At 54.2% G+C, this 24243-nt stretch overlaps 1 protein-coding gene across 1 annotated transcript; it reads left to right on the forward strand.

Moving 5' to 3' along the window:
* The first annotated feature begins 469 nt into the window (after positions 1-469).
* On the forward strand, positions 470-23208 carry CCN3 (cellular communication network factor 3). The gene is made up of 5 exons (XM_029063577.2): positions 470-568; positions 1332-1569; positions 9263-9514; positions 17339-17553; positions 20423-23208. The coding sequence occupies exons 1-5, from the start codon at positions 470-472 to the stop codon at positions 20687-20689; spliced, it is 1071 nt and encodes a 356-aa protein (XP_028919410.1). The 3' UTR covers positions 20690-23208.
* The last annotated feature ends 1035 nt before the right edge of the window (positions 23209-24243 follow it).

The following is a 24243-nucleotide window of genomic DNA, read 5'->3' on the forward strand; positions in this document are numbered from 1 at the left end:
GACCGGGAGCCCCGCGTGGGACGGCCCGATGACCCTGTACCTACCCCAGCGTTCAGGACAGAGCTCGGCACGTAGTAAGCGCTTAACAGATACCGACATTATTATTACTGTTATTAATGAGCGACTGACTGAACACACGTGCCCGTGCGCACCTAGACGGGGGCCTAGACACGCCCACCCAGGCCCACAGACACCCCCGCCCCGGCACCCACGGGCAGCCCTTCTCCCCGTTCCCTTCCCACGGCCGTCATCCTCCTCCGGGCCCTCCCGGGCTGCCGCCTCCCGTTGCCGTGGCGACGCCGGGCCGGTCCCATCCTCCGCCCTCCCGGGCGGCTGATATAAAGCGCGGCGGAGCGGGGGCGGTGTGAGCGGGGAGCGGGACGGGGAGCGGAGCGGAGAGGCCCCCTGGAGCGGACCCCCGGGGCGGCCCCCTGGAGCAGGCCCGGGCCCCGGCCGCCGAGCGAGGACGATGCGGAACGGCTGGATGCTCCGTCTCCCGGCCGGCGCCCACCCCGGCGCCCACAGCCTGCGCCCCGCCTTCCTCCCCCTCCTCCTGCTCCTGGCCCAGGCCAGTGGGGGCCGCCTCTGACCTCCTACCCCCCGACCCCCAGCCCCCCGCCCTCCTATCCTCCGGCCCCCGCCCCGCACACCCCCTACTCTCCAAATCCACCCCTTTCCCTCCTGGCCCCGCCCCCGCCCCCTGCCCTTCGACTTGCCGACCCCCGCCCTCCTATGCCCCCGGCCTCTGCCCTCCAACCCTCTGACCCCTTCCCCCCCCCTCCCCACCCCACTGCCCTCCGAACCCCCTACCTCTTCTCCACTACTCCCCGACCCTTTCCCCCCTATGCCGGGTCCCCTTCCCCCTAAACTCTGACCCCTCTAACCGCCCGGACCCCTCTCCTCCCATCCCTCTCCTCCCGTCTCTCGACCCCTTCCCCATTATTCCCCGGACCCCTTCCCCCGCAACCCCGGACCCGTCTCCTCCCATCCCTCGACCCCTTCCTCCCCCGTCCCCGGACCCCTCTCCCCCTCTCCCCAGACCCCTCTCCTCCCACCCCTCGACCCCTTCCCCATTATTCCCCGGACCCCTCTCCTCCCATCCCTCGACCCCCCTCCCCCCCATCCCGGGACCCCTTCTCCTCCCATCCCTCGACCCCCTCCCCATCATTCCCCCCCATCCGGCCTCGCCCCCGGCCGGGGGGGGTGGGGGGGGGGCGTTGCGGGCAGGGGAGGGGAGGGGGGGGGCGTTGGGGGTGGTCAGCGCCCGGCCGCGGGCCGGGGGGGCGGAGGGGGGGGGGCGGGGGGAGGCTGACGGTCGCGTCCTCCCGCAGGTGACGCTGGCCGAGCGGCGGTGCCCCTGGCCGTGCCCCGGGCCGTGCCCGGCCGAGCCTCCGGGGCCGCCGGCCTGCGCGCCCGGGGTGCCCGCCGTGCCGGCCGGCTGCGCCTGCTGCCAGGTGTGCGCCGCTCAGCGCGGGGAGCCCTGCTCGCCCAGCCGGCCCTGCCACGAGAGCCGCGGCCTCCGCTGCCGACCCGACCCCGACCCCGACGGCCGACCGGGCGTCTGCACCGGTAACGCCCAGCCCAGCGACCCCCGGCCCGGCCCCCGACCTCCCCGAGCCCCCCTGCGTTCCTTCGATCGCATTTACGGAGCGCTTACTGTGGGCAGAGCACCGTACCGAGCGCTTGGCTAGTACGGTCCGGTGACAGATATCCATTCGTTCATTCGATAGCATTTACTGAGCGCTCACTGCGTGCAGGGCACCGTACTAAGCGCTTGGATAGCACGATTCGGCAACAGATAGAGGCGATCCCCACCCAACGAGGGGCTCGCGGTCGAGAAGGGGGAGACGGACGACAAAACAAGCCAAGCAAGTGGACAGAAGGGCTCCCGAGCTCCCAGAGCCTCCGAGCTGCCCGCGTCCCCCTGCGCTCCCCGAACTCCCCGAGCTCCCCAAGCCCCCGGCGCTCCCCAAGCGCCCCCGGTCCCCCTGCGCTCCCAGCGCCCTGCTCCGCTCTCCAAGCCCCCTGCGCTCCCCGCGCCCCGCTGCCCTCCCCAAGCTCCCGGAGCCTCCCGGCTCCCCGCTCCCTATTTGCGCTCTCCAAGCCACCAGAACCTCCGAGCTCTCCGCGTCCCCCTGCGCTCCCCGAGCTCCCCGAGCTCCCCGCGCCCTCCTGCGCTCCGCAAGCCCCCCTGTGCTCCCCAAGCCCCCGGCACTCCCCAAGCTCTCCGCGTCCCCCTGCGCTCCCAGCGCCCTGCTCCGCTCTCCAAGCCCCCTGCGCTCCCCGCGCCCCGCTGCCCTCCCCAAGCTCCCGGAGCCTCCCGGCTCCCCGCCCCCTATTGCGCTCTCCAAGCCACCAGAACCTCTGAGCTCCCCGCGCCCTCCTGCCCTCCCCAAGCTCCCAGAGCCTCCGAGCTCCCCGCTCCCTATTGCGCTCTCCAAGCCACCAGAACCTCCGAGCTCCCCGCGTCCCCCTGCGCTCCCCGAGCTCCCAGCGCCCTCCTATCTTCCCCGAGCTCCCAGAGCCTCCGAGCTCCCCGCGCCCTCCTGCGCTCCCCGAGCCCCCGGCACTCCCCAAGCTCCCCGTGTCCCCCTGCTCTCCCAGCGCCCTGCTGCGCTCTCCGAGCCCCCGGAGCTGCCCGACCTCCCCGCTGCCCTCCCCAAGCTCCCCGTGTCCCCCTGCTCTCCCAGCGCCCTGCTGCGCTCTCCGAGCCCCCGGAGCTGCCCGACCTCCCCGCTGCCCTCCCCAAGCTCCCCGTGTCCCCCTGCTCTCCCAGCGCCCTGCTGCGCTCTCCGAGCCCCCGGAGCTGCCCGACCTCCCCGCTGCCCTCCCCCAAGCTCCCAGAGCCTCCGAGCTCCCCGCGCCCTGTTGCCCTCTCCAAGCCACCAGAACCTCCGAGGTCCCCGCGTCCCCCTGCGCCCCCCGAGCTCCCAGCGCCCTCCTATCCTCCCCGAGCTCCCAGAGCCTCCGAGCTCCCCGGGCCCTCCTGCGCTCCCCAAGCCCCTCTGCGCTCCCCAAGCTCCCAGAGCCTCCGAGCTCCCCGCTTCTCCCTGGGCTTCCGGGGCCCAGCTGCCCTCCCCACGCCCTCGGAGCTCCCCAAGCTCTCCGCGCCCTCCTGTCCTCTCCAAACTCCCAGATCCTCCGAGCTCCCCGCTCCCTCCTGCGCTCCCCGCGCCCCCGGAGCTCCCCGCATCCTTCTGCGCCCCCCCCCATGCTCTCCCCAAGCCCCCCCCCCCCCCCCGCGCTCCCCAAGCCCTGTGCTCTCCTTGCCCCCGACGCTCTCCTCGCTCCCCGCGCCGCCCTGCGCTCCCCCAACTCCCTGCCCGGAGGGGAAGGGGTTCGGGGAGAAGGGGTCGCGGAGGGTCGCGACTTCCACCAAGGCAGGGGGGTTGGGACCATCTGGCTTTTCGAGGGGGTCTCCTGCGCGGCAGGAGGTGAGGGAAGCAGACCGTCGACGGCTGGCTCCTTATGCGCAAGCAAAACCCCTGCCGACTTCGTTACAGCGAAATACTAATGATGGCATTTTTTTAAGCGCCTACTATGTGCCCAGCACTGTTCTAAGCCCTGCGGTAGTTAAGAGGTAATCTGGTTGTCCCACGTGGGGCTTACTGTCCTAGTCCCCATTTTCCAGATGAGGGAACCGAGGCCCAGAGAATAATAATGTTGGTATTCGTTCAGCGCTTACTATGTGCCGAGCACTGTTCTGAGCGCTGGGGTAGATACAGGGTCATCGGGTTGTCCCACGTGGGGCTCCCGGTCTTCATCCCCATTTTCCAGATGAGGGAACTGAGGCACAGAGAAGTGAAGTGACTTGCCCAAGGTCACACGGCAGGCAAGCGGTGGACCTCCTCTGACTCCCGAGCCCTTGCTCTTGCCACTTAGACACACTGCTACTCTCCCAAGTGCCTAGGGCAGTGCTTGGCACACCGTAAGTGCTGAATGCATTTTCACTGATTAAAGTAGTAATAATAATAATAATGTTGGTATTCGTTAAGCGCTCACTATGTGCCGAGCCCTGTTCTAAGCGCTGGGGTAGACACAGGGGAATGAGGATGTCCCACGTGGGGCTCCCGGTCTTAATCCCCATTTTACAGATGAGGTAACTGAGGCACAGAGAAGTGCCTCAGTCACACAGCTGACAAGTGGCAGAGCCTGGATTCGAACTCATGACCTCTGACTCCAAAGCCTGCGCTCTTTCCACTGAGCCACGCCGCCCAAGCCCCGCTGAAGGCGAGGCCTGCAGTGTCCCTCAGCGGGGAGAGCCACGGGGCCGGGAGCCCGGACTCCGGGACCCCGAGGACCCCTGCCCAGCCCCTAGCCCTGCTGGCTGAGGGGCCACAGGCCAGTCACAACCTCTCCAGGCCTCAGTTTCCTCCTTTGCAAAAGGCTGGGTGTTCGTGGATGGATGGAGAGAATAGTTTCTTCCTCCCGGGGACACTGTGAAAGTAAAATGAGACTGAACATTGAGCGTGCCTGGCACTTAGTAAGCACTTAACATAGTAAGCACTATTATTATTATTATTATTATTATTATTATTATTATTATCATTAGAGCTTTGGAAAAGCTGGAGCTGAAAACTAGGGCGGAATCAATCCATCAGTGGCATTCATGGGAAGCAGCTTGGCGCAGTGGAAAGAGCCCGGGCTTCGGAGTCAGAGGTCATGGGTGCGACTCCCGGCTCTGCCGCTTGTCAGCCGTGTGACTGTGGGCGAGTCGCTCCACTTCTCTGTGCCTCAGTGACCTCATCTGTAAAATGGGGATTAACTGGGAGCCTCACGTGGGACGACCTGATTACCCCTATCTACCCCAGCGCTTAGAGCGGTGCTCTGCACATAATAAGCGCTTAACAAATACCAACATTATCATCTGTTGAACACTCACTCTGTGCACGGCAATTGGGAGAGTATAATGGACAAAGCAGCCACAGTACCCTGCCCTCAAGGATCTTCCAATTTATGATAGAGACAGGCATTAAAATAAATTACTGATAGGGAGAAGAGAGAGTATAAGACTATGTACTGGAGTGCTGGGGTTGGATTGGCTCACAAGGTATGGACTCGGATGCAAAGGTGACGCAGAAGGGAGGGAGAATAGGGTGGGGAAGAGCAGTGACTGTTGTCGTCTTATACTGTCGAGTTGCGTCCGACCCATGGCGACACCACTGACACGTGGCTCAGCGGAAAGAGCCCGGGCTTGGGGAGTCAGAGGTCATGGGTTCGAATCCCAGATCTGCCGCTTGTCAGCTGTGTGACTGTGGGCGAGTCACTTCACGGTGCCTCAGTTACCTCATCTGTAAAATGGGGATTAAGACCGTGAGCCTCACGTGGGACAACCTGATGACCCTGTATCTCCCCCAGTGCTTAGAACTGTGCTCTGCGCATAGTAAGTGCTTAACGAATACCAACATTATTATTATTATTATTATTATTATTATTATTATCTCCCCCAGAATGCCCCACTTCCATCTGCCATCCTTCTGGTAGAGTATCCATTTAGTTTTCTTGGTAAAAATACCAAGAAAATCCGGTGTTTTCTGGTACCGCTGACTTGAGTAAACTTGAGTCTCCGCCCTCGACTCTCCCGTGCCGCTGCTGCCCGGCGCAGGGGAGTTTTGACTCGCAGCAGGTTGCCTTCCACTCGCTAGCCACTGGCCAACTTAGGAATGGAATGGATAGGCCTCTGCTTGACTCTCCCTCCCGTAGTGGTGACCGGTAGAATACTGGAAACTCTCCAGGTGGGACCCTGAGAGGGGAGAGCAACAATAGAGTATTTATTAAGCACTTACGGTGTGTAGCACCCAAAACTAAGCACTGGGAAGAGGACAGCAGAGAGGGAATCAAACCCGTTCCCGCCCCTCTGGTGCCTCACAGTCTAAGAGTATAAATGGGGGGAAAGGACTGGAGCCAGACACAACAGGAATGATGAAATATTAAGATATTAAAATATCAATAGTGAGAAGTAGCGCGGCTTAGTGGAAAGAGCCCGGGCTTGGGGGGTCAGAGGTAGTGGGTTCTAATCCTGGCTCTGCCACTTATCAGCTGTGTGACTTTGGGCAAGTCGCTTCACTTGCCGGTGCCTCAGTTACCTCATCTGTAAAATAGGCATTAAGACTGTGAGCCCCATGTGCGACAACCTGTTTATCTTGTGTCTACCCCAGTGCTTAGAACAGTGCTGGGCACATAGTAAGTGCTTAACAAATGCCATCATTATTATCATTATTCTATTAAAACACAAAACAGAAAAGTACACAAAGTAAAAGCATGAGATGTTAGTCACGGAAGGCTTCCTGGAGAAAATGGGAAGATGATAATAATAACGTTGGTATTTATTAAGCGCTTACTATGTGCAGACCACTGTCCTAAGCGCTGGGGCAGATACAGGGGTAATCAGGTTGTCCCACGTGAGGCTCACGGTTAATCCCCATTTTACAGATGAGGTAACTGAGGCCCAGAGAAGTTAAGTGACTCGCCCACAGTCACACAGCTGACAGGCGGCAGAGCCGGGAGTCGAACCCATGACCTCTGACCTCCGAAGCCCGGGCTCTTTCCACTGAGCCGTGATGATGAGAGCCGTGAAGGTGGATAGTGCTCCAATCAGTCAACCAATCAATCAGTTGCGTATATTGAGCGCGCTTACTATATTCAGAGCACTGTACTAAGCACTTGGGAGAGTACGGTACAACAGATTAAGCAGACGTATTCCCCGCCCATAACGAGTTTACAGTCTAGAGAGAGAAGGGAGGAGGCAGGAGGGAATGCGTGAGTGAAGGACTGATGGCAAGTTAGACGAGATTGAGGTACTTCGTTCATGCATTCATTCGTTCATTCGATCGATCATATTTATCGAGCACTTACTGTGTGCTGAGCACTGTACTAAGTGCTTGGGAAAGTACGATACATTAATAGAGACAATCCCTGCCCACAACGAGCTCACAGTCTGGGGGGTGGGGTGAGGAGAGAGGCATCAATACAAGTAAACGGACATCAATACAAATAAATAAAATTACAGATGTATACATAAGCGCTGTGGGGCGGGGGGAGGGGGGGGAGAGCAAAGGGAGAGACTCAGGGTGATGTGAAAGGGAGGGGGTGATGAGGAAAAGTGGGGCTTCGTCTGGGAAGGCCTCTTGAAGGAGATGTGCCTTCAGTAAGGCTTTGAAGTGGGGGGGAGAGTAATTGTCTGTCGGATTTGAGGAGGGAGAGCGTTCCGGGCCAGAGGCAGGATGTGAGGGAGGGGTCCGGTGGTGAGACAGAGGAGATGGAGGCACAGTGAGAAGATGAGCACCAGAGGAGTGAAGTGTATAGACTGGGTTGTAGAAGGAGAGAAGTAAGATTGCGGGGGGGGGGGGGGACGGACACAAGGTGATGTAGAGCTTTAAAGCCAATGGTGAGGAGTTTTTGTTTGCTATGGAGCTGGATAGGCAACCCCTGGAGATTTTTGAGGTCGGGGGGTGACATGCCCCGAATGTTTCTGTAGAAAGAAACAGGCAGCAGGATGAAGTATGGACTGGAGTGGGGAGAAGCAAGGATCTGGGAGGTCCGAGAGGAGGCCGATGCAGTAATATAGGCAGGATAAGATGAGTGACTGTACTAACGTGCTAGCGGTTTGGATGGAGAGGAAAGGGCAGATTTTAACAACGCGGTGAAGGTGAGACCGAGAGGATTTTGTGACAGATGGGATGTATGGGTTGAATGAGAGAGCGGAGCCAAGGATAACGCCAAGGTTACGGGCTTGAGCGATGGGAAGGACTCTGGTGCTGTCTATAGTGATGGGAAAATCTGGGAGAGGACACGGTTTGGGAGGGAAAATAAGGAGCTCTGTTTTGGACATGTTAAGTTTGAGGTGGTGGGAGGACATCCAAGTAGAGATATTTTGAAGGTATTTTGATATTTTGAGGAGATGCGAGCCTGAGTAGAGGGAGAAAGATCGGGGAGGAGATGTAGGTTTGGGTATCAACCTGGCTTGTATTAGGAGATCAGCAAGGCAACGTAGGAGAGGGCAAGGTAATCGAATGCTTTAAAGCCATTGCAGAGGTGGATGGGCAACCGCTGGAGGTTCTTGAAGAATGGGGAGATGCAGATGGAATTTTTTTTGATGGAAACATGATCCATACAGCAGAGTGAAGCATGGACCGGAGTGGGGAGAGACAAGAGGCAGGGAGCGTCCGTGAGAAGGCCGATGCGGGTGTGTAGTTGGGAAAGAAGAGTCCAGCAGTGATAGAGGTGAGGGAGGGACTCCAGAATGGGGCGCTGCTAAAACGCTGAATTCCGATGCGCCTGTTTCAGGTGATTTTTAGTCAGGGTGGCTTGCCCTTGACTGGAGACTCTTGACCGTAAGCTCCCTGTGGGCAGGGATCGTGTAGGCACGATCCCTGCCTAACAACTCTCTTGTATCCTACTTCCCCAAGTACTCAGTACGGTACCCAACCTGATCACCGTGCGTTTACTACAGCCTTTAGAATGGTGCTTGGCACACTTTTGCTTGCCTTGCGCTGTCGAGCCGTCTCCGACCCATAGCGATGCCGAGGACGCATCTCTCCCGGAACGCCCCACCTTCCGGGGGTGTAACCGTAGAGTTTTCTTGGTAAAAATACAGAAGCGGTTTACCATTGCCTCCTTCCGCGCAGTAAACTTGAGTCTCCGCCCTCGACTCTCTCGCGTGCCGCTGCTGCCCAGCAAAGGTGAGTTTTGCCTTGTAGAAAATCGTCTGCCACTTGCTGGCCACTGCCAAGCTAGGAATGGAATGGATAGGCAGCAGCGTGGCTCGGTGGAAAGAGCGCCCGGGCTTTGGAGTCGGAGGTCATAGGTTCGAATCCCGGCTCCGCCGCTTGTCAGCTGTGTGACTGTGGGCGAGTCACTTCACTTCTCTGGGCCTCAGTTACCTCATCTGGAAAATGGGGATGAAGACTGAGCCCTACGTGGGACAAGCTGATTCCCCTGTGTCTCCCCCAGCGCTTAGAACAGTGCTCTGCACCTAGTAAGCGCTTAACAAATACCGACATTATTATAGGCCTCCGCCTGACTCGCCCTCCTGTAGTCAAGACTGGTAGAGTACCGGAAACTCTCCAGCTGCAACACTTAGAGGGTTGCTTGGCACATAGTAAGCACTTAATAAATACCACAGTTACTATTATTAGTAGTATTACGCCCAGTAAGCACTCCACAAATATGACCGACGGGTGGGTTGATGGATCGACCTACTCATTCTCTCCTTCCCCATTCCTCTGTCTCTCTCTTCCTCTTCCTCCTCCTCGGGTTCAAGCTGTGGAAGGAGACAACTGCGTGTTCGATGGGACAATTTACCGTAGCGGGGAGACCTTCCAGCCCAGCTGTAAGTACCAGTGCTCGTGCAGAGACGGGCAGGTGGGCTGCGTCCCGCGCTGTCACCAAGACCTGCTGCTCCCGGGCCCCGACTGTCCTTTCCCAAGGAAGGTGGAAGTGCCGGGCGAATGCTGTGAGCAGTGGATTTGTGACCCGCCGGACGGGACGTCACTGGCTGGTGTGGCCCTAGCAGGTGAGAAATGAAGAATAAATCTACCGATCACAAGCACGGTAAGCAGCAGAGAAACAGAGTGGCCTGACGGAAAGCGCATGGACCTGGGAAGACTGAGGGACCTGGGTTCTAGTTCAGGCTCCGCCGGTTGTCTGCCGCGCAACGGGTCACTTCACTTTTCTGGGCCTCAGTTACCTCATCTGTAAAATGGGGAGGGAGACTGTGAGCCCCATGAAATGGGTCTAATAAATTTTCGGGTAATAATAATAATTATGGCGTTTGTGAAGCGCTTACTATGTGCGGAGCACTGTTCTAAGCGCTGGGGGAGATACAGGGTCATCAGGTTGTCCCACGTGAGGCTCACGGTCTTAATCCCCATTTTCCAGATGAGGAAACTGAGGCACAGAGAGGTGAAGTGACTCGCCCACAGTCACACAGCTGATAAGTGGCAGATCTGGGATTCGAACCCATAACCTCTGACTCCCAAGCCCGGGCTCTTGCCACTGAGCCACGCTGCTTCTCCCAAGCACTTAGTACAGTGGTCTGCACACAGTGAGCACTCAATAGATACAATTGACTGACTGACCGACAGGGACTGTGTCCATCCTGATTACTTCATATCTACCCTGGCACTCAGAACAGTGCCTGGTACATGGTAAGCGCTTAACAGATGCCATCAAGTAATGATAATAATAATAATAATTGGGTTATTTTTAAAGAGCATGCCAAGCACTATACTAAGCACCAGGGTAGGAACAAGATAATCAGGTCAGGCACAAACCCCTTCCCGATGCAGGGTTCACAATCTGAGGGGAAGGAGAACAGGTATTTGAACCCTATTTGACAGATGAAGGAAATCAATCATTTATATTTATCGAGCACTTATTGTGTGCAGAGCACTGTACTAAGCACTTGGAAGAGTGTGATATAACAACGTCGGAAGACACGTTCCCGTCCTTCAAGGAACTTGCAGTCTAGAGAGGGAGAGAGACGTTGGTGTAAGTCTAATGTCTAGTGGGGTAAATTATGGATACGCGTGTAAGTGCTGTGGGGCTGCCTGTGGGTTGAGTAAAGGGTATGAATCAAAATGAATGCACTGGTGATAATAATAATAATAACAATTTCGGTATTTGTTAAGCGCTTACTATGTGCAGAGCACCGTTCTAGGCGCTGGGGGAGATACAGGGTCATCAGGTCGTCCCACGTGAGGCTCACAGTTAATCCCCATTTGACAGATGAGGGAACGGAGGCCCAGAGAAGTGAAGTGACTTGCCCACGGTCACCCAGCTGACCAGGGGCAGAGCTGGGATTCGAACTCATGACCTCTGACTCCCAAGCCCGGGCTCTTTCCACTGAGCCACGCTGCTTCTCAACGCGGAAGGGAGAGGGAGTAGGGGAAATGAGGGCTTAGGGAAGGTCTGGAGAAGATCTGATTTTAATAAGGCTTTGAAGGTGGGAAGAGTGGCGGTCTGGCACATATGGAGGGGGAATGGGTTCCAGGCTTGAGGCAGAATTTGGGAAAAGGGTCGGTGGTGAGACAGACGAGAACGGGGCCCAGTGATTAAGCTGATGCTAGAGGAGCAAAATGCACGGGCTGGACCGTAGAAGGCGTCCAGTAAGGTAAGATACAAGGTGGACAGCTGAGGAGTCAAATAAGGAAACCGAGGCACTGCCTCTTGGAAAGAGCACCGGCATGGGAGTCGGAGGACCCGGGGTGTCACGTGCCTGCTGTGTGACCTCGGGCAAGTCACTTAACTTCTCTGTGCCTGTTACATTTGCCAAATGGGGACTCAGTATCAGTATCTCCCTTCGACTCAGACTGTGAGCCCCCCATCGGACAGGGACTGATTGCCTTGCTTCCCCAGTGCTTAAAAGAGTGCTTGACACATAGTAAGCTCTTAACAGATTCACTGTTATTGTTGTTATTATGAAACGCCTTTGCCAAGCACCAAGGGAGCACAGGCTAACAGAAAGAGCACAGGCGCTGACGGAAGTCAGGAGATCTGAGTTCTAGACGCAGCTCTGCCTCTAGACTGTGATCTTGGTCAAGTCCTTTATCCTCTCTGGGTGTCAATCTCCTCACCTGCAAGGTGAGCAGAATGAGATCTGCCTTTCGGGGATGTAAAGCAGCAGTGTGACTCAGTGGATAGAGCATAGGCCTGGGAATCAGAAGGACCTGGGTTCCAATTCTGCCTCTGCCACATGTCTGTTGTGTGACTTTGGGCAAGTCACTTCGCTTCTCTGGACCTCTGTTACTTCAAGCGTAAAATGGGGATAAGATCGTGAGCCCCATATGGGACTCTGTCTAGCCTGGTTAACGTGTATAAAACAGTGCTTGGCCCACAGTAAGTGCTTAACAGATACCATGAATATTATTATTATTATTGTTGTTAGAAAGGATCACATGAGATGGACAGTGTGAAAGCACCTTGCCCAAAAGAAGCGCACTATTCAGAGTCAGGCTAGTAATAGTAGTGGTAATATATTAGACTGTAAGCTCCTTGTGGGCAGAGAACGTATCTACCAATTCTGTTATCATTTACTCACCCAAGTGCTTAGTACAGTGCTCTGCATACCGCAAGGGCTCGCTAAGTGCAGTTTAGTGATAGCATCGGGCCCTTGTACGGATTTGATGCTCGGTTTCGAATTCGGTCAAACAGGTTTGGCCCAAATAGTCCCTCTGTCTCCGGGACTCTGCTGCTTCTCTTGGATATGCTCAAAAACGTGTGGCGAGAACTGGCATCTTACAAGGGGATCTTGGGGGAGCGAAGGTCACTATGGGCAGGGAACGTATCCGCTAATTCTCTTGTATTGTACTCTCCCAAGCGCTTACTACGGTGTTGTGCACATAGCAAGCTCTCAATAGACACCATTGATTGACTGAAGGGGCATTCTCCCAAAGGCCCTTCTCTCCTTGGTAGGAGGATGAGCCCCTGACAGGAGAGGGGGCAGAGAAGCAGCGTGGCGCAGTGGAAAGAGCACGGGCTTTGGAGTCAGGGCTCACGAGTTCGAATCCCAGCTCTGCCACTTGTCGGCTGTGTGACTGTGGGCGAGTCACTTCACTTCTCTGTGCCTCAGTTCCCTCATCTGTAAAATGGGGATGAAGACCGTGAGCCCCACGTGGGACAACCTGATTCCCCTGTGTCTACCCCAGCGCTTAGAACGGTGCTCGGCACATAGTAAGCGCTTAACAAATACCAACATTATTATTATTATCATTAGCTCAGCAGCTGGAGGCGGAGGTCACAGTTGAAAGGGGTAACAGTGACCTTGGGTAAGTCACTCCTCCGGGCCTCAGTTCCCTCATCTGTAAAATGGGGATTAAGACCGTGAGCCCACGTGGGACAGGGACTGGGTCCAACCTGATTAGCTTCTATCTACCCCAGCGCTTAGTACAGTGCCTGGCACATAGTAAGTGTTTAACACAAGACATGAAAACAAAAGAAATTTTACCCAGGGAACCCAACCCATCCCCGGGCTCCAGAGCTGGTTTGATGGCTGTGAATGCAACCATCGAGATAGTTGCCCCTCCAAACTACTTCAGGAGATGGCTTACAGCTTGCGGCGTTAAAAATCTGTTTCATGACCCTTTTCGTGGATTAAGTTTTTCTTCCCAATAAACACATTCCTGTGGTTTGACATTTTTGGGCCGGGTAAAAGATTACTTATGTTATTTACTTTATGAGAGGTCTTTGACTTTCCTGAGAAAGGCCTATTTTACTGGGAGACCCAATATGGGTTACACTCCACAGTTCCAAGGCTGAAGGTCACCCAGTTCTCCTTCAAGCAAGGTTGCATTCTTGCAAAACCCCTCACCCAGGAAGAGCCCACCTGTTGGTCTTCCACCAAAAAAAACATATTTTTCTGATCCTGGGGCTTGATAATAATAATTAATATCATGGTAGTTGTTAAGCGCTTACTACGTGCCAGGCACTGTACTAAGTGCTGGGGTGGATACAAGTAAACGGGGTTGGACACAAGTCCCTGTCCCACATGGGGCGAACAGATGAAGTACAGAACTTTACAGATGAAGTAACTGAGTTAACAGCAGATAAGTGGTGGAGTGGGGATTAGAACCCAGGTCCTTCTGACTCCTAGGCCCGTGCTCTAACCACTAGGCCACGGTTCCTTCCCAACAGTCTAGCCAAAATGCAGAGTGAGAAGTAGCTTGCTCCTAGTGGAAGGAGCACGGGCCTGGAAGTCACTGGACCTAGATTCTCATCTCGGCTCCACCGCTTACCTGCTGGGTGACCTTGGTCAAATCACTTCATTTATCTGTGCCTCGGTTCCTCCACCTGTAAAATGGGGCTTCAAAACCTGTTCTCCCTCCTACTTAGAATACAAGCCCAGATGGGACCCGATTGTGTGGCTCAGTGGAAAGAGCACGGGCTTTGGAGTCAGAGGTCATGGGTTCGAATCCCTGCTCGGCCACGTGTCAGCTGTGTGACTTTGGGCAAGTCACTTAACTTCCCGGTGCCTCGGTTACCTCATCTGTAAAATGGGGATTAAGACTGGGAGCCCCACGTGGGACAACCTGATTCCCCTGTGTCTCCCCCAGCGCTTAGAACAGTGCTCGGCACATAGTAAGCGCCTAACAAATACCAACATTATTATTATTATTATTATTATTAAAATGGGGATTAAGACTGTGAGCCCCACGTGGGACAACCTGATTCCCCTGTGTCTCCCCCAGCGCTTAGAACAGTGCTCGGCACATAGTAAGCGCCTAACGAATACCAACATTATTACCACAGGGCTTGGCACATAGTAAGTGCTTAACAAATCCCACGATTGTTATTACCTACACCTTATGGCAGAATTAGATGTAAGAGCATACCAAAAATGAGATAAGCAGCACGGTGTAGTGGATAGAGCACGGGCCTGGGAGTCCGAAGGTCATGGGTTCTAATCCTGACTCTGCCACTTGTCTAGTGTGTGAGCTTGGGCAAGTCACTTCACTTCTCTACGCTTCGGTTCCCTCATCTGTAAAATGGGGATTGAGGCTGTGAGCCCCATGAGGGACAGAGACTCTGTCCAACCCAATTTGCCAGTGTCCACCCCAGAGCTTAGTATAGTGCCTGGCACATAGTAAGCACTTAACAAATGACAAAATGATTATGAGGGAAACTGAGGGTTGTGAGAATTTAAATGACTTTAAATCACCCCGTTAAATGGCGGGGAGAATCGTTAAGTCCAATTATCTCAATCAATCGATAGTAGTTACTGAGCACTTGCTGTGTGCAGACCACTGTACTAAGTGCTTGTGAGAGCACAATGCAACAGAGTTTTTTTTGTTCAGTGCTCACTATGTGCAGACCACTGTTCTAAGCGCTGGGGTAGATACAAGGTAACCAGGTTGTCCCGCACGAGGCTCACAGTCTTCATCCCCATTTTACAGAGGAGGTAACTGAGGCACAGAGAAGTTGTGACTCGCCCACAGTCACACAGCTGACAAGTGGCAGAACGGGGATTCAAACCCATGACCTCTGACTCCCAAGCCCGGGCTCTTTCCCCTGAGCCACGCTGCTTCCCACAACAGAGTTGGTAGACACAACGTTCCCCTCCTCAAACCCCCGTCACCGTTCAACTTCACCTCCTTAAGGCACGTTTGTCTTTCCTTGATTTGGGTCTACCAATAAGTACCTTTGGTTTCGATGACGGAGCCTCCCGTCACGAACGGTGGATGACTGCCATCGGCTCACAAAAATCACAGAAAAGCCGCCGTTGGTCACGGAGACCACGGAAACGAGAGCCTGCATAAAAGAAATCGATTCTGTTCATTCATTCCGTGGCATTTAAGGAGCGCTTCTATGTGCAGAGAACTGTACTGAGTGTTTGGGAGAGTACAATGTAATAGAGTTGGCAGACACGTTCCCTGTCTACAGTGAGCTTACAGTCTAGAGGTATCGGCTTGCCCAGTGCCGCTCCCACTCTCTCCTCCTGCCGGCTGCGTTCCCCACAGGTGCGTGGAGGCCAAAACAGCGTTGGCATTTGTTAAGCGCTTACTATGTGCAGAGCACCGTTCTAAGCGCTGGGGCAGACACGGGGGAATCAGGTCGTCCCACGCGGGGCTCACAGTCTTCATCCCCATTTTACAGATGAGGCCGCTGAGGTACAGAGAAGCGAAGTGACTTGCTCACAGTCACACGGCTGACAAGGGGCCGAGCCGGGATTCGAACCCATGCCCTCGGACTCCAAAGCCCGTGCTCTTTCCGCTGAGCCACGCTGCTTCTCAAGCAAGTAGTAGTTGGATAGGGAGGAGAGACGCTGACAAGAGCACACAGTGATATTTCACACATGGGGTTTGTGCAGCACATCAGTCAATCAGTGGTTTTTATTGAGTGCTTACTGTGTGGAGAGCACTGTACTAAGCGTTTAGTGCTGATGCAGGGCTGGGAGCCACAGAGCGGCAGGCAACTAACCGCTTCGGTAGCCGCCTGGAAGCCAACGAGGCCTTCGCCGCCCCGGTTAGCCAGCTATTTTCAAGAATCCCGCCGAGTTTGTCCACCGCATGTTCACTGTAGTAGAAATACCCGGAGTAGTAGAGAAGCAGCGTGGCATAGTGGAAAGAGCACGGGCTTGGGAGTCAGAGGTCAGGAGTTCGAATCCCTGCTCTGCCACTTGTCAGCCGTGTGACCGTGGGCGAGTCACTTCACTTCTCTGTGCCTCGGTTCCCTCATCTGGAAAATGGAGATTAACTGTGAGCCTCACGCGGGACGACCCGATGACCCTGTACCTACCCCAGCGCTTAGAACGGTGCTCGGCACACAGTAAGCGCTTAACAAATACCAACATTATTATTATTATCTTGGGCAAGTCACTTAACCTCTCTGGGCTTCAGTTCTCTCAGCTGTAAAGTGGGGACTCCCCTCCTACTTAGACTGTGAGCCCCATGTGGGACCTGATGATCTTTTTCTACCCCAGTGCTCTGTACAGTGCTCGACACAGAGTATGAGCGCTTAAAAAATACTACAAGTAGTAGCTCCATCGGAAGTCTTTGCCACTGATGGCTTAGCCCCAGCAGGCGTGTCTCCACTCCTAGTTGTTTCAGCCTCTTTTTGCAGTGAGCTATGGCCTGGATTCTAGAGGAGGCTACCCTTTTTTAAAATAATGGTACTGATTAAGCACTTCCATACTACACATAATGTTTCCTGGAGAATTAACAACTGCCTAACAGCTACGCGTTGAAGAGCACTGGCTTGCTCACGATTTAACCTGTAAGAGCAGCAACTGTCGAAAGGAGGAATTGGGAATCGGTGGATTTTTCCCCGAGTGGAACGACGTCTCTCTCTGAGTGCGTGTGCGCATGTATATGTGTATGTGTGTCTGTCTCCCCCTCTAGACCGTGTCTCCCCTCTAATGATGATAATAATAATGTTGGTATTTGTTAAGCGCTTACTATGTGCCGAGCACCGTTCTAAGCGCTGGGGCAGACACAGGGGAATCAGGTTGTCCCACGTGGGGCTCACGGTCTTCATCCCCATTTTACAGATGAGGGAACTGAGGCACAGAGAAGTGAAGTGACTCGCCCACAGTCACACAGCCGACAAGTGGCAGAGCCGGGATTCGAACTCATGAGCCCTGACTCCAAAGCCCGCGCTCTTTCCACTGAGCCACGCTGCTGCTTCTAGACTGTAAGCTCAGCGTGGGCAGGGAATGTCTCGCTTTATTGCCGTATTGTACTTTCCAAGCATTTAGTACAGTGCTCTGCACATAGTAAGCACTCAATAAATACGACTGACTGAATGAATAAATAAATTCAGTTATGATTTAATTTACGCTAAACAAATCCTATTTATTGACTGACTGACCTCCTGACCGACTGCGTGTTTGTGTCCGCCTCAGCTTTCAGACAAGAAGCCACCGTGGGGATCGCCGGGCCCGACTCGAGCCTCAACTGTATCGAACAGACGACGGCGTGGAGCGCGTGCTCCCAAAGTTGTGGCCTGGGGGTCTCCACGCGGGCCACCAATAAGAACCGAAGGTGCGAGATGGTGCAACAGGCCCGGCTGTGCGTGGTACGGGTCTGCGGGCAGGAGGACCGGCCCCAGGTCGGAAAGGTAAGGGTCTAGTTCGCTGGGGCGCGCTCGGGGAGGGAGGAAGGGCTGCCTTGACAATGGAGAGGAAGTTCCTGGACCTCAGTTAATTATAATTATGGAATTTGTTAAGCGCTTACTATGTGCCCAGCACTATTCTAAGCGCCGGGGTAGATACAAGCTAATCGGGCTGGACCCAGTCCCTGTCCCATTTTACAGATGAGGTGACTGAAGCTCAGAGAACCGCAACGTCCCCGCAACCGTCATTTGTTGCTTGCATCCTCTTGCTGACTCTTTTTGTCTAACTTTTCACCTCTAGCACTGAATTTGAGTAAAATGCATTTGGTACTTTTTCAGTGAAGAAATGGCAACGAGAACCTCCACTTGTCTGCTGTGCGACCTCGGGCAAATCACTTCACTTCTCTAATAATAATGTAATAATGTTGGTATTTGTTAAGCCCTTACTATGTGCAGAGCACTGTTCTAAGCGCTGGGCTGGACACAGGGGAATCAGGTCGTCCCACGTGGGGCTCACGGTCTTCATCCCCATTTTACAGATGAGGGAACTGAGGCACAGAGAAGTGAAGTGACTCGCCCACCGTCACACAGCTGAGAAGTGGCAGAGCTGGGATTCGAACTCATGACCTCTGACTCCAGAGCCCGTGCTCTTTCCACTGAGCCACGCTGCTTGCTCTTTAACTGGAATGTTAAAGAGCACCGGTCACACCGAGATAAAGGGTCCAACGGGACCTGGAGCAAAGTCTAGCCACACGGCACGGTTCTTCCCTTCTCGAGACTCGGCCCTAAGATGATAATAATTAATAATAATCGTGGTACTCGTTAAGTACTTATGGTACAGCCAACCACTGTTCTAAGTGCTGGGGTAGATACAAAATAATCAGGTTATGCCACGTGGGGCTCACAGTCCTAATCCCCATTTTACAGATGAGGTAACGGAGGCCCAGAGAAGTTAAGTGACTTGACCGAGGTCACAAGGCAGACGTACGGCGGAGCTAGGATTAGAACCCAGGTCCTTCTGATTCCCAGGCCCGTGCTCTAACCCCTAAGCCACGCTAGCATTTCAGCAAGCTCGAGACAAGTCCAGAGAGTTCACTCCTCACATCCGGGTCCCAAATAGGCTCCCCCTCAACCCCCATGTTCCCTGAGCAGCTCCTTCTGGCTTCTCTGATTGGGGTCTCTGTTGCTTCAGAAGGCCACACCCAAGCAGAGACAACGGGCCCTTCCTCGCCTCCCACACCTTCAACCCCCTCCCCTGCTCCAATCAATAAATCTTGAGCGCTACTGTGGGGGGGGGGGGGGACACTGTACTAAGCACTTGAGAGAGTTGAGAAGCAGCGTGGCTCAGTGGAACGAGCACGGGCTTTGGCGTCAGAGGTCATGGGTGCGAATCCCGGCTCGGCCACTCGTCAGCTGGGCGACTGTGGGCAGGACACTTCACTTCTCGGTGCCTCAGTTACCTCATCTGGAAAATGGGGATTAACTGCGAGCCTCACGTGGGACAACCTGATTACCTTGTATCCACCCCAGCGCTTAGGACAGTGCTCTGCACATAGTAAGCGCTTAACAAATACCGACATTATTATTACAGTTGGCAGACAGGTTCCTATCCCACACCCAGCTCCTGTAGGGCAGGCACCAGGGCTTCTCCGTTGACCGAGATTCCAAAGGTCCACTACAGTGCCCTGCCCACCACTGAGGCACGGTGTAGTGCCCCGCACGGAGTAGGCATCCAATACAGTTGTCTACACACAGGAGGTGCCAAACACAGTGATGGCATCCATGCTAGATACCCAGTAAATATAGGACAACGCTCGAAAAGCAACGCGCTTGAAGAGACAATCCATCAGTGATACTGACTGAGCACTTACTGTGTGCCGAGAACTCTGTACTAAGGGCTTTGGAAAGCTCGACGGAGTAGAGTTGGTAGACATGATTCTTGTCCTCAGAGAGCTTGTAATTTCCACCTCCCTTCTCCTTTTTCCTTAAGTAGAAAATAAGAGTTCCCAAGTCTCCTATATACAGCATCCATCTCATGGGAAAGGTGAATCTGGTAATAATAATAATAATGTTGGTATCTGTTAAGCGCTTACTATGTGCAGAGCACCGTTCTAAGCGCTGGGGGAGATGCAGGGTCATCGGGTCGTCCCACGTGAGGCTCACAGTTAATCCCCATTTTACAGATGAGGTAACTGAGGCACAGAGAAGTGAAGTGACTCGCCCACAGTCACACAGCTGACGAGTGGCAGAGCCGGGAGTCGAACCCGTGACCTCTGACTCCGAAGCCCAGGCTCTTTCCACTGAGCCACATAGTGGATAGAGCATGGGCCTGGGATTCAGAAGGTCCCGGGTCCTAATCCCGGCACCACCTCCTGTCTGCTCTGTGGCCTTGGGCGAGTCACTTCACTTCTCTGTGGCTCGGTGACCTCATCTGTTAAATGGGGTTTGAGACCGCGAGCCCCATGCGAGACAGGGAGTGTGACCAGATCGATTTGCTTGCATCCATCCTAGCGCTTAGTACGGTGCCTGCCCCGTAGTAAGAGTTTACCAAATACCACAGTTATTCTCATCATTAGTAAACACTTAACAAGTACCATTTAAATAAAAAGTTTCAGCGGGGAGAACAACTCTGGTCTTGAGAGAAAGGGGACCACGTACCCCATTCACTCCATGGAGCTAATCTGGGGATCAGTGGCCCAGTTGCCTTTTCCCTTGGCCCAAGCCAGCATAGTCCTAAAACCCACCCCCATCCCATTCCCTGAAAGCCTTCTTTATCATCGCACCGGCCAGTCTGCCTTCCAGACGCCCAGAGGGCAAGGGGCGAGCGTGGGCTCCAGAGCGACTAGCCAAACTCTCTTTTGTCCATTCTGCTCAGAGGGGGAAGAAGTGTCTACGCACCCAGAAGTCTCTCCAGGCCATGACCCTGCACCACCAGAACTGCACGAGTCTGCAGACGTACAAGCCCCGGTTCTGCGGGACGTGCGGAGACGGGCGCTGCTGCACCCCTCACCACACCAAGACCGTCCAGGTGCCCTTCCGCTGCCCCCACGGACGCATCATCGAGAAGCCGGTCATGTTCGTCGCCACTTGTGCCTGCCACGCCAATTGCCCCGAAAACGACGCCGCGTTCATCCAGGGGTGAGGCCCCGGGGCCCTCCTCAGGCCGCCCACGCCCGCTGGCGGTTACGCTGCGGGCCGCCAGCTCCCCGACAGGGCTCTGGAGCCGTCAACGACTGGGGCGCTGTGGGATTGACCGACCTGTCGAACAGGCGCCCCACTCGTGTCGTGACGCAGTTGTGCGGACCCTTTCTCTTTGAGCTCAGGGAGTGGGTGGGCGTTGATGGGGAGTGGGTGGGTGAAGGAAGGCTCCCCGCCGTGGCCCACACCACATGCCCTAACTCCAGTAGACATGCCCTAACTCCACTTGACTCTCCCATGTGTCTTGGGGATGATTTGCCCTGTAAGAAATTCATCAAAGAGGAATCCGGTGATTCTGGTGATGGCTCTACCATCCTAGAGTTGGTTGGAGGTAGAAATCACTCTGCTGCCCCAGTCTGGCTCTAGAATTTTTAAGACTGCCCCAAGTTTGGTCCATCCCTAGGGAGACTTTCTCTCCGGTGTGAACTTTCTGGGGAATTTTGGTTCCGAGCTGCCCCGGAAAGGGCTTGGGGGAAAGTCATTTATGCTGATAAAGAGATCACAGTCGGCTTTCTCACATTCATTTCATTCACGAGATTTCTGCCTTAAGATAAGTCTCCAGCACTGGCCAAAAAACCTCCCCGTGTTCCTCAGAGTGTGACTACATTGGCGTATACGGTAAGGATAGAGCCTGGGGCAGGGCTTCTCACATTCATTTTATTAATTATTATTACTATTAAGTGCCAGGGGGTTATAGGAATTCTCTCCAGACCCCTTTCCTCAAAGGGGAAGCAGTGATAACCTTGTGGCAAAAGCCTGGGCCTGAGAACCAGGAAACCCGAGTCCTAATCCTGACTCCACCACTTCCCTGCTGTGTGACCTGGAGAAAGTCGCTTAGCTTCTCTGGGCCTCGGTTTTCTCATATGTTATATGGGGATTCAAAAGTCGTTCTCTCTCCCCCTTTGACTATGAGCCCCACGTGGGACAGGTACTATATCCGATCTGCCTTTATTGTATTCTCTAGACTGTAAGTTCACTGTGGGCAGGGAACGTGTCTACCAACTCCATTGTAGTGTTCTTCCAAGCGCTTAGTACAGTAAGCCAAGCTTAGTACAGCTTAGCTCAATCCATTTGAGCGATCGATTGATTGATTCTGTATCCAGTGCTTGGCACAAAGAAAGTATTTAACAAATGTGACAATTACTATCATGATTTCCCCTGGGAAAGATGAAGAGGGTCATAGAGCTCTCCAGGGATATTTTAGAGCAAAACAAAAAACGTGGGGATCTCAGAAGGTTTGGTTCCCATAGTGCCAGGCCGTACCCACGATGACCTCCCGCCCGGTAGCGAGTGGGGCGTCTCTGAGGAGGGATGTGTCCGTAGTTGACAGGGAACTTGTCCGCCGACTCTGTCGTATTATACTCTCCCAAGCGCTTAATACAGTGCTCAATAAGTACGATTGATCGAGTGACACTGGTCCTGCCAGTGGCTACTCATCAGAACCACGTTGCAGAGCACATGACCTCTCTCTTCTTCCGAGAGGGAAATCAATATACAGCTCACAGAGAAGCACTTTCCACCGAAAGACGACTCCTGCTGCTGCTGCCACCTAAACAGCTTCCATTTCTGCTGAAACTCTTTGAGCCGCCTTTTTAATCATTCCTCCTCTCTCCCACCCCCGTTTTTGTTGCTCTATTGGCTAGGCTTCAGGGAAGTCCGTATCCCTTTCCCCCAAACTGGGGGACGGGGAGCCTTCAAGACTGTGTGTGTTGTAATTGTGTCACTCAGGCTATTTATATTTGGCTGCAAAGTGTATGTTCTCAAATGATTCCTTTACAGTATTGTTTTATGTACCTGGGGCCCTTCCCTCAGAGAATGTATTGCTGTAAAAAGAAAGTGTCTATATGGTGAAAATATCCCTTCTCGGTCCTGACTGTAACTGGGGACCATTACAGAAGAAGCGTGGGGCCTTGCTTCTTCCAAGTGGATTTTAGGTTATCGGTTCCACTGTTTTCTGAAAGTGTTCTGTGTATTTAATGTAAGTGGCGTAGACACTTATCCTGGAAATGTCAACGCTAAATTTAATCAATCAGTGATAGTTAACGAACACTCTCCGTGTGCAGAGTACCGAATTTAAGCACTTGAGAGGGTACAATGCAAAAGAGTTGGCAGATGCATTCTCTGCCCATTGTGGGGCTTCTGGTTGTACTTAGAGGAATAGTTTATAATTCACTGAGCATCTATTTTGGGATCAACCAGTCAATTTCATTGACTGAGTGATTTCTCTGTGCAGAGCAACCTACCTAAGACTTAACTCTGCACACAGTAAGCGCTCAGTAAATAATTTATTGATTTGATTAGGAGAGTACTGTAGAGCAAATAGACAGGATTTCCGGCCTCAAGGAGCTTACACTCTAACCAGGGAGACAGGCAATGCTTAGACTGCCCAGGTGGGACAATGACTGTCTGACTTGATTAGCTTGCATCAACCTCAGTGCTTAATAAAAGCCACAGTTATATTTTTCCAAGTGTGATAGGTAGGGAAAGCCACAGAGTCCAAGGTCTAAGTAAAGGCGATGGAGGTAGAGGGAAAGGATTAGTACCCACGGATAAAAACATTAATCCTCATGGAAGAGAGGCACATGGTAAAGACTGACCAAGTCTGTGGGTGTTTGCTCTAAATCCTTAGCCAGCATTCTCTGTCCCTTCCTCTCTCTCTCTCTTTCTGTCTCTCTTTCTTTCAGCTCGTACATGGCCATAAAAAAACACTTCATGAGCAGGCTGGCTGAAAGACTTCCTTTAGTGAAAAGCACAGAGTGGCTTAGAAGTGCCTCTTGGTTCATGGGCATGGAAAAGCTTTTCCTTGTTCACACATCCCCTGTTCTCGAGGGCACAAGATAGGTTCTACACCCGGCCCCGTCTGGATGGGGATGGATGTGTGCTGCAGCTGGGGGCCGGGGGGGAGGCATGGCTGCACCTCCTCCCTTTGCACATTGTTCCACACTGAGCCCAGCCCCAGCTCACTGGCCCGTCATCCTCAGGACAGCAGGCCTAGAGTTGAAACCATCGGCCCTACATCCCCCAGGACAGCAGGGCCGGTGTCGGAACCACTGCCCCGTCACCCCCCGGGGTAACGGGCCCAGCCCTGAGCTGAAACCGTCGACGCGTCAACCCCCAGGGCAACAGGCCCAGTTTTGGAACCATCGGCCCAGCACCCCCCATCGCCTCAGGCCCAGTTCCGGAACCATCGGTCCATCATCGCCGGGCCGTAACCACTCACCCATCATCTCAGTCACTCATTCAATTAAAGATATCTGTTGAGCACTTACCACGTGCAGAACACTGTAGAAAGGGCTTGAGAGAGGACAAAACAACAGAATTAGCTGACGTGCTCCCTGCCCACAATGAGCTCACAGTCTAGAGGGGGAGACAGACAGTAATAAGAATAAAATCTCGTAGGGTGGAAGGGCAGGGCAGAGGCCACACCCACAGCGGAGGCACAGGAGGCCGGGGAGCGGGAGTGGAGCTGCTGAGGAGGGTTTCAGACCCCCCAGGGCT

Source organism: Ornithorhynchus anatinus, chromosome 4, assembly GCF_004115215.2.
Source record: "Ornithorhynchus anatinus isolate Pmale09 chromosome 4, mOrnAna1.pri.v4, whole genome shotgun sequence".
Lineage (NCBI taxonomy): Eukaryota > Metazoa > Chordata > Mammalia > Monotremata > Ornithorhynchidae > Ornithorhynchus > Ornithorhynchus anatinus.

Excerpts from the sequence above, each read along its gene's own strand:
- CCN3 (XM_029063577.2), top strand. The coding sequence starts at position 470 with ATGCGGAACGGCTGGATGCTCCGTCTCCCGGCCGGCGCCCACCCCGGC. Across the intron at positions 569-1,331 it reads TCCTCCTGCTCCTGGCCCAG|GTGACGCTGGCCGAGCGGCG; the intron begins GCCAGTGGGGGC and ends GTCCTCCCGCAG. Across the intron at positions 17,554-20,422 it reads ACCGGCCCCAGGTCGGAAAG|AGGGGGAAGAAGTGTCTACG; the intron begins GTAAGGGTCTAG and ends CATTCTGCTCAG.